This window comes from Otolemur garnettii, unplaced genomic scaffold (assembly GCF_000181295.1).
Source record: "Otolemur garnettii isolate 467f Iridium unplaced genomic scaffold, OtoGar3 scaffold00146, whole genome shotgun sequence".
NCBI lineage: Eukaryota > Metazoa > Chordata > Mammalia > Primates > Galagidae > Otolemur > Otolemur garnettii.
In genome coordinates this window covers 3,740,734-3,756,479 of record NW_003852541.1, presented here as the reverse complement: position 1 = coordinate 3,756,479, position 15,746 = coordinate 3,740,734, and the positions used below count along the sequence as shown (strand labels likewise).

General features: G+C 41.7%; 1 protein-coding gene and 1 non-coding gene across 3 annotated transcripts in view; both read left to right on the top strand.

Annotated features, from left to right (window-relative positions):
* Nucleotides 1-15,746, top strand: part of RNF130 (ring finger protein 130) — a 110,809-nt gene that overhangs the window by 93,099 nt on the left and 1,964 nt on the right. The window contains exons 6-8 of one of the 2 annotated variants that reach the window (XM_003799158.2): nucleotides 5,195-5,291; nucleotides 6,766-6,970; nucleotides 10,384-10,477. In XM_003799158.2, coding sequence (XP_003799206.1) covers nucleotides 5,195-5,291; nucleotides 6,766-6,970; nucleotides 10,384-10,477 — 396 coding nt within the window. The remainder of the gene's footprint in view (nucleotides 1-5,194; nucleotides 5,292-6,765; nucleotides 6,971-10,383; nucleotides 10,478-15,746) is intronic. The other variant, XM_023518747.1, reaches the window with a different exon arrangement.
* On the top strand, nucleotides 13,628-13,734 carry LOC111728244. Its single transcript, XR_002775613.1, has one exon. It is a non-coding gene; the product is annotated as a U6 spliceosomal RNA (small nuclear RNA).

The following is a 15,746-nucleotide window of genomic DNA, read 5'->3' as shown; positions in this document are numbered from 1 at the left end:
ACAGTGAACTATGAGTTACACAGACCCCATCTCTAAGAGTTCTCAGAGAAAATAAATGCGATGATCAAAATTCTCTCAGCTTCCTGACCCTGGGCCGTCATGCGTGCCCGCCTCCACACCCAATGAGCCCCTCCTGTCTGGGCAGAGGCCGCCTGTCCTGGTCTGATCTGCTCTTTCCCTTTCCAGGGACCTTGTCCTGTTGGCTGTCTTCTCCTTCCAGATGTCATTCCTTTAGTCTGCACCCATCAGCATGTAAACACACTGAAGCATTTTCTGTTTTTTAGGACTCACTTCAAACCCATCACCCTCCAAATACCTCCTTGCAACCTCTCCACCCCCTACCAGCCCTTGGAAAGCATCTGCACCCACTGCCTCTCCTTCACCTGAGCAAAGGAGAAAGACAGACAAGCCCAGATGCCTTTGTGTCTGTCTGTCCTTAATTTTTAACAGGCAAACTAGGACTTTCTATCTATAGCTGTCAGCCCTCTCGTGGATTGCTGCTTTCTGTCGCATGACCTTTCCTTTTCATCTTGTTGCATTAACTTACTGTGGACAGATGGCAGTTGGCATTGCTTTGGGGCCTCCTCCTGTGTCAGCTGACTATAACTGATCATCCTTTGGATGTTTTCCAGTATGTCTTAGAGGCTGAAAAACTGTCACCTTATTTAGGCCTCTTTTATTTAAAGGTTAACCACAAAGTTTTTTAGTAGTTTACAATCTGTTTTCAGAAGCACAGTGCAGCAGCTTGGAGAGACAGATTTCAGATGCCACCTGGGGACCTGAAAGGATTGGGCTACTGGCCCCTGAGGCGTCCTTTGGCCACTCCGCTGCAGAGGGGGCCTATTGAAACTGTGCCAGCCAGGTAGTGGGAAAGGGTGCTTATCTCTGACTGTTAGTAATCCTGGGTCCTTTTATGTTTGCCAGGTTCTTACACGGCACCAAGAGGCTGCAGAGCTGTGAAAACAACTCACCTCCAGTGTAGCGTCCTCACCCCACCCCAGCACTCTTCTGCTCACTCGAGCATGTGGCATGTGGGAGAAGCAGGAGAGAGGGGGCACTGAGTTTCAGTATTGCTGGGGTTGTTTCTTTATACTTTTCACATTCTGTATCCCAATTTCTTAGAAGAATAAAGGACATTTTCATTGAAGCTCTGATATACTTGTCATTTTCATGTTTCACTGTTCCTCAGCCCGTTGCTTGCTTTCCATTTCAGTAAACCTTTCAGCCCCAAGTGTGGTGGCCTTTTCTGCTTGTGTATATTTTTATTACTTGAGTGGAGAGGGGCTTCTTTTAAAGGTCTGACTTGCCCGAGTGCCACCTCGCAGCTGGTAAGAAACCTCTGACTGCTTGTTGAGGTGCTGGGAAACATGCTCTTGTGCCTCTGTTGACACCCTTGGTTTGCACAGTCTTTGGCACTTTCCTGTATATTACACCTGGAGTTCTTCATTTCTACTCCAGACACCTCCTGGGGCCAATCAGGCACACCCTCCCTGTCGCCACCCTCCCCCCCCCCCAACCACCATCTTCCCAGCTGAGAGTCAGGGAGGTGTCTTGTCAGGCTTCAGGCAGCTCCAGTAGCAGAGCTTTGCTAGAAGGAAAGGAAGGCCAGGAAGGTTAGCAAAATGGTAGTGCTGAGGAGACAGAATCAGGAGGGTTAGAGAAGGGGTGGGAAAGAAAAGAGGCACTGGGGCTGTGTCAGGGCCAAAGAGAAGAGAGCAGTCTCCCAGTTTTCTTTCCAGAACAAGGGCTGTGCTGTGGGAATCACAATGGAGACCTCTGGTCAAGAGACATGAGAGTGGGAGGAGTAGAGTGTGTGGGGAGATCACTAGGTCATGAGAAGGAGGCTTAGAAGGAAGGATGTATATGGGCTGGGGTGGAGCTGGGGATGAGGAGGTGAGGAGGTGGACAGGGAGGAAAATGTTTTTTTTTTTAAAAAGAGAAAATATATTAATTTGGATGGAGTTGAAATACATTCTTAGTAAAGCATCACAAGAATGGAGAAGCAAGAATCCAATGTACTCAATTCTGATATGAGGACAATTGATGCTAGTACATGGTAGGGGGCAAGGAGAATGGGGGAGCAGAGAGAGGGAAGGAGGGAGGGAGGCTGTGGGGCCATGGTGTGTGACACACTTCTTGGGGATGGGATACTATTATTAGAGGGACGACTTTACCCAGCAAATGCAAGCAGTATAACCTGGCTCATTGTACCATCAATAATTGCCCAACAATTTAAAAAAAGAGAGAGAGAGAAAATATTTCAGATTGTTAAGTTAGCGAAGGAAGGGAGGTTTTCTAAATTTGTTCCCAGGAAACCAGTTGGTTCTTCATTGTAGTACCCCATGGAATAGAGGCAAGGTTGTTATTATTTAGTAAAACGGGGGGCAGGCACTTTTTCTTTAGATCAATGAACCAGTTACTCAAGAATTCTAAGAAAAATCCATTTATAATTAATTGAAGATAAAGTAACAGAGAAAACTCATGTAGCTTTAAAAGTTGAATATGGAGATTAAACCATTTTGTTCTTTCTGAATAGTAAGAAAAGAAAGACAGGAAAAGGAAGAGTAAAAACACTGGCCTGAGCAGGGAATAACCAGAGCCAAACCCTTGTCCACCCGTAGGCCGCCACTGCTGTCCCACAGGGTCTCCAAACAGCTGGGTAAATTCAGCTGCCCCACTCTGTACCTCTTACTCCACCAGTGCATCTTAGTCACAGGTCCCGTAATTTTACCTCACCTGTCAGCCAGCCAAACAGAACTGACCTGGAGCCCCTCTTCAGCCACTCCACCCTCTCTCAGTACTGACCAAACCAATAGGTGTCCATAAGCCTCATGGAAATGTAGGCCAGATACTGGGCAGATGCACCCTTATGACTTTTCAGGGGGAGGCTCCATAATTTACATGAGATCTAAAGGGGTCTGTATCTCCCCAAAGGGGCCCATATCCCCCCCCCAAAGGGCTTGGAAACCTTGTTCTAGCCTTTGTGAGGGCATGCTGGTTCTGAGACCACCTCCTCAGCTGCAGGGCCAGCCCAGAAGTGAGCAGCCCTTCCTTGCACTGTCAGAACACACATGTGGCTCCAGTAACACTTTCTGCATACTCAATAAATTTAGATCTCCCCTACAGATTGATGGCATTCCACTCCTTAAGTAAAACCTCAAGGTTTAAGTAAAAGCCTGCAGGGATGATGGTTCTGGTTAATTTTATTACCTCTAAGTTTAGGACTAGATCGGTAAGTTCATTCTTCAGCATCTTTGTTCTTGTCCCCAAAGAAAGCAGTATATAAGGCCATCACGTGGTGATAGGTGGGTGTATGTATACTGTTCAGGCTAGAGCTGTGTGAATGTTTATTCCAAATGCCAGTAAAAACTGTTTCCTAGACCTCTTCTTTAAGTCAAAACTGCATTTATAACAGCTATGAATAAGAATTTATAAATTAGCAAGTTCTTAAGGTATACTGTGGTTCTATTTGGTGTCATTTTAAAAATTTCTTTTATCCGAAACCCAGATATAGTGTTTCTTCCAAAGCTGTCCTGAGCGTCCTGGCACCCACCCTCTTCCTGTTTGGCCAGGACTCAAGGATTTCATCAGGCTTTATTTACAGCTTCTGAAAGGTATTATGCACAAGTGCTTGGGCCTGAGGAATAATTTCTGCAGCTCCCTCAACGTCTTTTCTCCCTTCAGAAGGGCCAAATTGGGCAGTGCCTGTGGCTCAGTGAGTAGGGTGCCGGTCTCATATACTAAGGGTGGTGGGTTCATAACCCAGCCCTGGCCAAGATGCAACCCCTCAAAAAAGGAGGGGGGGGCAAATTTTTTTTCTTAGACTGCAAAACCCCTCATGGACTTATTTCCAGCCATGAGGATGTGATTTTCTGCTTTCCAAAAAAATAGTAAACCACCTATCTTCTCCCTTTAACATTGCAGCTGAAAATTGCTAGTTAAGTGTCATTTGATTCTAGGCACAGTTCACCCCTTAAATAGTTCCAACTGCCCCGTAACTTACAAACATTCAATGTATGTTGCTTAGAAGTTTTTTAAAAATGTTCTAAATGATATTTAAATGGGGTTCCTGCTGAGTGGGATAGCTCATGCCTGTAATCCCAACACTTTGGGAGGCTGAGGTGGGATTCATTGCTTGAGGCCAGAAGTTTGAGACCAGCCTGGGCAACATAGCAAGACCCCTTCTCTACCAAAAATAAGTTAACTTAGCCAGACATAGTAGTGTGCTACGTACTAGGGAGGTTGAGGCGGGGAGGGTTACTTGAGCCCAGGGGTCCAAGTCTGCAGTGAACTTTGATTATACCACTGCACTCAAGCCTGAGCAACAGAGCAAGACCCTGACCCTCCACACACCCCCAAATTAGGATTCTATGAAACTAATAATTATGCAGAGAACTCTTTTGACTTAATCCTCATTTAATATTTTTTCAAAATTCCATTTTTCTATCCTAGCTATTGTAGAAAACAACTAATTTATAAGGTATAATTTTCTTCATTCTTTTTTTTTTTTTTTGAGACAGAGCCTTGAGCTATCCCCCTGGGTGGATGCTGTGGCATCACAGCTCACAGCAACCTCCAACTCCTGGGCTCAAGTGAGTCTCCTGCCTCAGCCTCCCAAGTAGCTGGGACCACAGGCACCCACCACAACACCCGGCTATTTTTTGGTTACAGCCATCATTGTTGTTTTGGCGGGCCCGGGCTGGATTCGAACCTGCCACCTTAGGTGTATGTGGCTGGTGCCTTGGCCACTTGAGCCACAGGTGCCGAGCCTTCTTCATTCTTAATACATGTAATTTTTTTTTTTTTTTTTTTTGCAGTTTTTGGCCAGTGTTTGGATTTGAACCCGCCACCTCCAGCATATGGGGCTGGCGTCTTACTCCTTTGAGCCACAGGTGCCCCCCATACGTGTAAATTTTTTAAGTTTTCAGAAGTCTTTTTTGAAATTTAGTGGAATGAAAAGTGTAAATAATCAAATCCTACTCGTCAGTCTTTACACAGTGCTGTTGATAGTATGAGTTTGGCTCAGGAGGTTTTCTTCAAGTTATATTTTAAAAAATCCTCAATAAATTTTTCTCTTGGGACTTACAAATATGTCTTAAAAGAGGGGAAAACAGACTAAAGTTCCAGTTCCTTTCATTTGATGTAATGGTTTTTCAGTGTATAATTTGTAACATCATTCTCCATTATTTCATAGGCATGTTTTTCACAAATCCTGTGTGGATCCCTGGCTTAGTGAACATTGTACCTGTCCTATGTGCAAACTTAATATACTGAAGGCCCTGGGAATTGTGGTATGTTTCATCTTTTGTTACTACTTTCGTGTAGTACTATATCTTAGTGTAATGTAACTTTTAACACATTTGACATAAAAGAAGGCATGATTACCTCCCACAAGAAAGCAGACTTGCTTTGCCATATAAACCTGTTAGTCCAACAGTGCCTTTCTTCAGATTACTTAAAAGTCTCTCTCTAACCCATCTCAGGGAGCTCCTAAAAGAGAAGATAAATAACTCTACTAGTCCACTATTACAAGTGTGCCTTTTCTGGGTAGTGGGTGTGGAGTGTAGAACTGACAAAGAAAGAAGGATATTATTTTCCTTCACTTCTAATATCTTGAAAAAATAATAGGATCTAGAATGTTGACTCTGGTCGACTAGTAATCTTTCCTACATTTTGCATAATTAAAACTATATGGTTGGAGGTCACCACAACATGAGGAACCGTATTAAAGGGTTGTGGCATTAGGAAGGTTGAGAACCATGGATATAAACTCTTCCTAGCTCTTCTTCTCATATGCTATCTGTGATTGCCAGGGAAACCAAACATCCACATTGTTAAACTAAAAGAATGTTGTACTCACTTTTTAATTAGTAGACTTTGGCCCCAAGCAGCTCTGTATATCTCCTTCAGGACTAGGTGGTTAGGTTTTGAAACAGATGGTTTTCTTAGTTTGATCTACTTCTGGTTGTGTGCTTTCCTTATATTTAAAGGTAGAAGATACCGGCCAGGGATGGTGGCTCACGCCTGTAATCCTATCACTCTGGGAGGCCAAGGCAGGTGGATTGCTTGAGCTCAGGAGTTGGAGACCAGCCTGAACAAGAGCAAGACCCCATCTCTACTAAAAATAGAAAAATTAGCTGGCATTGTGGCAGGCACCTATAGTCCCAGCTCCTTAGGAGGCTGAGGCAAGAGGATCACTTGAGCCCAAGAGTTAGAGGTTGCTGTGAGCTGTGATGCTATAGCACTCTTGCCTAGAGTGACCGAGTGAGACCCTGTCTCAAAAAAGTAAAATTTTAAAGGCAGAAAATATTACAGATTGACTATCAGGTAACTGGGTATTACAGAGAAGTAATGAAATGACATATTACCTGCTGTTCCTCAGCATAAACATTTAATTCTAACTGAAGTAATATAGTTCACTGTTTTTTAAACTGAATGTTTGTCAGCTTTAATTATGCTTATGACTCCCTCTCCCTGTGTACCATGTCATTTCTTTATAAAGATGCAGTGGCCACTTTTTTTACATCTGCAGTGGATTTTGGTTTTTCTTTGTACCATTTTTGGGAGGAGATTACGTCCTCCTCTTCCTTTTGAAGAAAACCTGTTGGGTGAGGCTAAAATCAAGTAGGTAGATGGACAGAGAAATGAAGAGGAAATCTCATGGGAGAAACTTTAGGTCTTTGCAATAGAATGTCAAACATTTAAGAGTTTTATAAACAAATTTGTTATTCTTACAGTTATTTTTAATCTGGAAATATTTTGCAGCCAAACATGCCATGTACTGACAACGTAGCATTTGATATGGAAAGGCTCACCAGAACCCAGGCAGTTAACCGAAGGTCAGCCCTAGGTGACCTTGCCAGCGACAGCTCTCTTGGCCTTGAGCCACTTCGAACTTCGGGGATATCACCTCTTCCTCAGGATGGGGAACTCACTCCTAGAACAGGAGAAATCAATATTGCAGTAACAAGTAAGTGGAGACCCTCTGCTCAGGCCCAGGGTGGCATTAATGCTTGTGTCAAGTACATGGGGACTGTCGAGAGAAGAGGTGAGGTGATTGCCTGGGCCTGGGACTCAATTTGTGTACTTGTGTTAAAACCAACCTATAATAATGAAACTTTCTTTATAATAAGGAACTTGTGTATTTATGTGTAAATAATAGGAATAGCTGCATTTGATGAGTAGTTGTTCAGAGGTTTGTCTTAGTTGCTGTTGTACGAACCTTGTTTTGAAATCCTGGGATTCCCAGTAGGCGTTTTAAAGGGAGATGATGGCATGTGACGTGAGCCATCAGCAGCCTCTCTGGTATGTTGTGTAACTGTGAGCACTGGCACTCTCCATCTCCCAGACTACAGGCAACTTAGCAAAAAACTAATCTAGAATTTGAATCTAAAAACTCATTTCTCCAGAAACAGTTGAGACTGCCTGTTGCTCATTTTATTTTGTAGTTTTTGTGGAAGTTTGATCTCTCAGTACTTAACTTTGGTATATTTGGTATAATTATATATGTGGCAGGAGAAAAGCCAGAAGGTAATCTGCCTCAAAAAATGTTCTGGGCTGGTTATGAGCATCTTGCCTGATGAACTGTGACAAGCAAAAAGGAAATGCGCCGAGGGTTTCAGTGGCCTCCTAAGTGTGTGTGGTGTGCGTGGGCAATGTGTGTGTGGGCATTGTAGACGTTAACCCCGTAACAAGCCAGCTCTTCCCTTCAGTTCCATTCTCTATGTGTTATGTTCATCTAACAAGCTCTCACCACCTTCCTTGTTGCCATCTTGGTGCTGCCTTTCCCAGTACATACTGCTGCTTGCCTAGAACTCCAAGCCCTGAAGCTGATGGGACTCCACTGAACTCAGGGTGTCAGCGAAGCATCTAAGAGTGGTTACAAAATATTTTCCCTTTGCACATTAAGACGCATGCAGTCTGTTCAATTGAAATATTCATGTTTTTAACCAGCTATAAATTATTAGAAAACTATTTCTCAGGTTTTATTCTATCATCTGTCTAAACTCAGAGTCTTCATTCAGTTATGAAATAAGTAAAACTATTGATTGAAAATAGGCTCACTTCTTACTATTTATCGATGACTTAACGGCATTTCATGGGTTTTCTACTTTGATATTTAGGTTTTATGGTGTAGGTTTTTATAAATTCATCTAGTGGTAATAAAGGAGACAAAAACTATTTACTAATTAGTTATTTTAGGCCCTTCATTTATCAGACATTTATTGAGCACCTACTAATTCTTCATTAAGTACTGATACCATTATATTTTATATAGAAACGTACTTCATATACCAATTAATCATGCATGTTTATCATAATTTACACATGATGTTAATAAATAAAATTCATGTAATTAAACTAGGCCACAGCTACCTCTGCTTTTCCCTCAAGGCCCTGTAGCGCTATAGCAACCACAATGCATTTGACCAGCACCTGCTGTGTGCAAGGCACTGTGCTAAGTGGAGGTACCGGGGACGACAGAGGTGGCCAAGCCCGGCTGCTCAAATGCCTTTGGGCATACTGGTTACAGTCATAATAATGTTTACTTCTTTTTGGTCACTAGTTTTTAAAACTGAAATCCGGTATATTCAGAATTTGGAAACATAGACATAATTGAAGTTCTGAAGGTTAGTCTGCATATCATGTATAAAAGTTTCTAAGAATAAAAAAAGCTAAAATGCTATGTTCAGCTCCACGATGTTTATGACCACTCATCTGATTTTTTTAAAGGCCTGTATACCATAACTTTAAAAATATTATAGGTAAAAATGGTGGATTTCATATGTATTCTTATGTGTTCATTTTGATTATATAAAAAACTTCAGTCTATTGATGAGGAAAGGTGTAATCTAGGAGGCAGTGGATGTGTTATAATCTAAAAATAGAAAGTTTACTAACCATTCTAATAATATAAACCAAGGTGGGTGGAGAAATGCTCATAGAAGAGACTCGGCATCCTGGAACCCTGAAGACCTCTTGGCCTTTCGAAGGTCACTACCTTTAAAATGTCATAAAGGTATAATAACCTTTTTCTAGTTAAAAAAAAAAATGCCTATGTTCACACAACTTTGTGTGCCGTTTTAGGATTTATGGAACCCAGATTAAGAAACACAGGCTATGGCTTGGCACCTGTGGTTCAAGCGGCTAAGGCGCCAGCCACATACACCTGAGCTGACAGGTTCAAGTCCAGCCTGGGCCTGCCAAACAACAACGACGGCTGCAACCAAAACACAGCCAGGCATTGTGGCGGGCACCAGTAATCCCAGCTACTTGGGAGATGGAGGCAGGAGACTCACTTGAGCCCAGGAGTTGGAGGTTGCTGTGAGGTGTGATGTCACGGCACTCTACCCAGGGCGACAGCTTGAGGCTCTGTCTCAAAAAAAAAGAAAAGAAACACAGGCTATAATACAGCTTTTGCCCATAAACATTTGACATTCCACATATAAACAATTTCTTCCTTCTGCCGTCTTGCACATGTACAGGGTGGTCATAAAGTTCGTGTGCAATTTAAAATAGTTGTCTATTTGAATTGCACACAAACTTTATGGCCATCCTGTATAAGTAATCTTGCTTTGTAATACTTTGTTAAACCAGCCCTAGCCAGTCTCTATGCTAGGAAATTTTTTTTATGCTAAGAAATATTTTATAGTTAAGACTTTCTAGAAAGTCAGATTGGTTCTCAGATAATTTTTGAGATTCTCAATAAATACAGTTTTTAAATAACTGTCACTGTGACAATATAGTCAACATAGGCTCTGAAAAGTTAGGGGAAATATCTGGAAGGAGAGAAAGACAGACAGACTAGGCAAAAGTTCATAGAGTTCCATGTACCAAAGATTTTGGTATTTTTGTGTAAATATTATAACCTTAACCCTCACATGTGAGAGAGGAGCATAAGCCATGGATGCACCCACAGAACCTTAGAGAACCACCGCTCCATATCTCTGAGCCTTTTTCTAAGAAAGAATGGTAGAACAGTGCAGAAATAACAGTATAAAGAAGAAATGAAGGTTACATATATGGTTAGTACTTTACTGTTATTTAAATCAACCATGGAAACAGTCTGTGTCCACGTGCACCTTGATGGACATATTTTTACTGCACACTTTTGGGTGGCCACACTCACAGACCTCAGCGCCTAAACTGGAAGAAGTGGTTGGGCCTTGCTTTCCTTTCTCCCTTGCAGCTGTCATCAGTACGTCCACTAACCTTCTCCAGTTAGTAGCTCTCTGGCAAACTTCCTCCTGCTGCACTTCCTTGGGCCACTCTTGGCTTACACCTCCGTTGACGTCTGCTTCGTTGCATTTGAGGGAAATGTTGACATCGATTTGACTTAAGCCTTCTCCCCAGAGTGATTTCCTCCCTTTCCTTTGTCGACAGAAGAATGGTTTATTATTGCCAGCTTTGGCCTCCTCAGTGCTCTCACACTCTGCTACATGATCATCAGAGCCACAGCTAGCTTGAATGCTAATGAGTAAGTAACAAATTGTTTGTTGGATTGCATGTGCCAGACGATCCCAAGCAAACACATAGAATGATTTTCAGGAGCATAGCAAGAATTTAATTTTTCTCAATTTAATACTGGTCCTGATGGGATCATATCTAGCAAAATAATTTATTTCATGAACATATATTTTCTGTCAGTTACACAGATTGGGAATTTACTTTGTTCAACAAACAGATCATTTGAGGGAAAATCTAGAGGTTTTCATTAGTTTTCATTAGTCACAAGCTTAGAATGAATCAACAATTTTGTATAGATGCCAAGGAAACCAGTCTAATCTGTGCATAAAGAATGTCAGTGTTGGCTCAGTGCCCCTAGCACAGTGGTTACAGTGCCAACCACATGCACTGAGGCTAGCGGGTTTGAGTCTGGCCCTGGCCAGCTAAACAACAATGACAACTGCAACAAAAAAAATAGCCTGGCATTGTGGCAGGCACCTGTAGTCCCAGCTACTTGGGAGGCTTAGGCAAGAGAATTGCTCAAGCCCAAGAATTTGAGGTTGCTATGAGCTGTGACGCCACGGCACTCTACTGAGGGTAACATAGCGAGACTCTGTCTCAAAAAAAAAAAAAAAGCAGTGTCCTTGTCATTGCCAGGGACAGCCCTGCTTTACTTTTGCTCATCAGATCTTATCTGAAGTTTACCCATCAGCTTTTGGCGAGGCCCTGGCACCCTCGCTGTAGTTCAGGCACAGTGCCTTGGGTGTTTGGCCTACAGTAAGAAACAATCAGAAAGATGTGCTGCTTCTAAATATTGGGAAGACTATCCAGGACAGAGAAAATAATTATAAACTCCATCTCCAAAAGGAGGCTACAAGAAGGCAAGTTTCACCTAAGTTAAAGAAAGAACAACCATCAGGGAAGCTACTTACTAGTGGGATGATTTCCTATGGGGAGGGCCCAGGACTAGGGATGCAGGCAAAAGCTGGTGTCATGGTTTCCAGAGGGTAGAAAATTGGGCTAGATGACTGCTAAGGTCTATTTTGATGCAGTGATTTTTCAAGACTAGCTTTCCACAGGGATAAAATGGAGAAAAGGTTTTTTATTTTTGTTTTGTTTTAAATTCTAGCATTTACTTCAGGATATTATTCAGTCCTTTCTTTTACCAGTTTTTGGGAAAACCAATTAAAGATGAAAGCAACCCTGGGTTACTGCCTAAATTTAAACCTAAATTGGTACTGGTGGAATTCATGTGCTCACTATATTCAGTTATGTTCTGACACTTTAATTCATGAATAATAACCAAACAAGCTCATGTGTTTGATTTAGTTGACTGTCATTGTCTAGCAGTAGAAACAATGGGCAGATTATCTCCACTTTTAGTGAGTTCTTACTACATCTTACCTGATCTGTTGCCAGAGACTAGCAAGAAGTGACCCATGACAGGGAGAGTGTCACAGCCAGCTGGCACTCTCCACTGCTCCGATGAGTAGTCTCATCCTGCAGGTAGACACTAGCCACCTCTGGTAGGCCACCCAGTGTAGTTTCCTTTCAACACAGCAGACCTGAGGGTCAGGAGCACCTGGCTTTGTCTCCTTTTTCCTCCATTTTTCAGTTTTGAGACCTGGTAAGTTATTATCTGACACTCACTTCAGTTATCCATAAAACAGGTAATGGTAGGGTTGCCCTCGTTGTGAGGATTAGCATATAAAGTGCTTAGCACAGTGCCTGGTACATAATAAGTGCTCAATAAATGTTAGCCATACCCATGCTGCAGATATTCTGTCAAAGTTCTGCGGAGAGGATGGCCATCTGCCTTTATCGTTTGGCAAATGAATTTAATTTCTTCCATGAAATGGGATATAGAACCATAGGAGTTCTGTGAGTACTAATGGTTCAAACCCCAGTTCAGAAGGAAATATCCATTCCACCTGTGACCACCACTCTCTCCCACTGCTGCACTGACCCACCAGGCTGGGTCCTGATTTGAGCCCATTTCATAGAAACTTCACAGATGAGTGATGACCCACACAAGCAAATAGTGACACTTTGAACTTTCAGAGAATTAATGAGAAATTAAATGGTTGCCTGGCTGCCACTCAGAATCTCCCAGATGCTCAGTCCATGCATCAAGTATCTTGGAGAATGCTCAGTAGACACATTGCCTACTGCAAAGCAGTGCCTGGGCATGACATTTCCAGTCCATGCATGGGTGCCTGCATGATTCAGAGCCACATCATAGATATGAGATCCATGGCTTAGTCCGGCCCTTCTCTCATTAGCTTTCTAGTGGGTTGGTTTTCTGATTGTTCACTTGGATATGATTTCTGTACCTTCAGTTGAAACCACTCTGAAGGACAATATTCATGAGAGAGAGTGTGTGTGTGCATGTGTGTGTATATATACATGCATAGTGGTGCATGAGAGGATGGTCACCAGAATATTAATGGTGATTGTCTAAAGGTAGAATTTGGGAGAGAAAATAATTTCGAGTATTAATTTTCAATGTATCCTTTTGTGTGTTGATTTTCAAACAGTAAGCATGAATTATTTAGTTTTTTTAAAGGCCATTTTTATTGTGCAGGATAATAGAAAAGATAATAGTCTCTCTTAACCAATGTCTGTTTCTCAGAAATGTTGATGAAAAATTCCTATGTGATTTAATTCCAGAGAAGAGTTTTTCTCTAGCAAATTTGCAGTTATTCTTCATTATGAATCTTTTAAAATCTATCTTATTTCTCTTTTTGCCTTTACCGAGAAACTTAGCACCAAAATAAGATCTTTTTTTTTTTTCATTATAATTGCCCTGGTTTAGTTTTCCGGGTAACCTCATCCATTTGAAAAATAGTCTCAGATATAAACAGATTCCACCTTTTGGCATTTAAATTGTCTGAAAATTGGTAATGAACTTCACTTCTGTAAGCTTATACCTGCTCGAGTAGTTTATTTTTCAGACAGTTATACTAGTCACTGATCTTGTATAGTACAATTTCAGCAAACCACTGACCCAGTCTAGTCGCTTGTGAAACCCTCTGGGCAAGATACAAGCCAGGCATGTGAGATGCAAGATGCAAGCCAAGCAGCTGGGCTTTTTACCCACACTGCCTTGTTTACCCACACTGCCTTGTTTCATACATAATACAACCCAGGTTGGCTGGCCATTGTAAGAAATAATTTTTTAGTGCTTGCTTCAGCAGCACATATACTAAAATTGGAACGATACAGAGAAGATTAGCATGGCCCCTGCACAAGGATGACACGCAAATTTGTGAAGTGTTCCATATTTTGAATAAAAGAGTTTTACCTGTGACGAAAAAGAAAAGAAATAATTTTTTACCAGGTAGTCTACGTTCCCCCTGAAGTGAGTAGATTGCTGACTGCACAGGGTGTGGCCAGCAAGGGGTGCGAAACCCCTGCCCTTTCCTCACTCCCTATGCTGCGTCCATTTACCCAGGGCCTCATAATGCTGACTGTGGTCAGAAGGCCAATAAATAAATGGCCATGTGTTTGGAGTCACTGCCCTTCTGTTATGATGAAATACTATTTATTTAAATACTCAACTGTGACTAATTGTGTGCTAAATTTTTTTAACACTGCAAACAAATCTGGTGACTATTGAGACTTTGAAAATATAGACAGATGGTAGTCAAAGAAGCAAGTAAATGCAAGGTAAATATATTTATGTTTTAACTTCTCATACCTCCGTTTCTTAGTTACCCACCTAACCAAGGTTATTGGATAATAGTTCCCAAGGTTGCTTTACTTTTTTTCGCTCTATTTTTCCCTTAATTTAAGAAAAATAAATATTTTCATTATTTGAGAAACAAATCCATGGATGACGCAGAAGAGATTTTAAGCTGAGTATGAAGTTTAACTAGTTACCCCTAAAGCCCTTTTTCAGTTTCTAGATTCTGATTCATAGAAATTATGTCCTAAAATTTGTAGAATCTTATAGCCCAAGCATTCAAAATTCAAAACAATCTTGGCAGGAGGAAATGAATCTGATGTGGTTAATGTGATGAAGTAACTGGAACAAATGCTCCTAAAGCACAACTAAGGTCCAGAACCCCTGGCTTCTTGCTGCAAGCCAGTGGGCTTAGGTTGTCCCACTGGTATTCCTGATTTGCTGTTCTCCTTTTAGGTGTAGTAGTAGATCTGAACCAGCTGCCCTTGGCATATGGGGCCAGCACCCTGCTCACTAAGCCATAAGTGCTGCCCCTGAGGGTGCTTCTTATGCTGTAGTTCTGGAGCCCTAGAGATATCTTCAGGGAGGTGGACTTCCACTTAATATAAAAAATAATTTTTTACCTGTGAGATTTATCCATCTTTACATGGGATGCTTTGAAAGCTAGTGAGCTTGCCAGGACCTGTTATTCAGATAAAAGGTGCAAGGCTAGAACTGTTCCACATCAAGGGGAATCTCTAAGACTCCTTCCAACTCTAAAGCTCCCTCTTGGATTGTTCTTTCCTAGGAGGGATCAGAGCCCAGGGAGAAGGGTTGAGTTCTCTTCCAGTGCCTCTCCCACTGTAAGAGATAAATTTTACTTTGTGACCCCATACTCCCATGTATAACTGAAATAGAAATTTCACAGCCGTTTCCTTTACTTCATCCAGTATTCTCTGATATTATTCATTCTGTACTTTGTTTTTGTCGTTAATACTAGTTATGAACTTATACTTTGATTTATACACCATTAATAGTTTATATCCTTTGGTTTGAGATACTGGTCTAAAGATACTGAATTTTTAGTCTTCTACTCACACTAGGACTTACCATTGATTGCTTTTATTTTTCTGAGACTTACTTCCTTATACCATTTCCATCAAGGATTTAAATTTGACCTCTATTTGAGATATACACTGATACTGCTGGATAATGAATCTTCTTTTTTCTCTTAGTATTTATTTCTCCATTTAGCCATTCTGAGTATGAGATGTGTATATGTATACACACAGACAAGAACAAACATTGGCTTAGAGTGATTGAGTGACTCCTGAGAGATGCTATAGGAAGAAGGGCATTGGAATTTAACCCAATACTTCGGGTTCCAGCTTTTTCCTTTATACTGCCTGCCTTTGGCCACTACAGAGAGCCATTTAAGATGATTCCAAATGATGTGATTTGGAAGAAGACAAATTTGGTTTTCTAAAAATGTGATCCAAAAAGAGCATTAAAGGCAACAGTGGGCTCAGCGCCTGTGGCTCAAGCGGCTAAAGCGCCAGCCACATACACCTAAGGTGGCGGGTTCGAATCTCCAGCCTGGGCCCGCCAAACAACAATGATGGCTGCAACCAAAAAA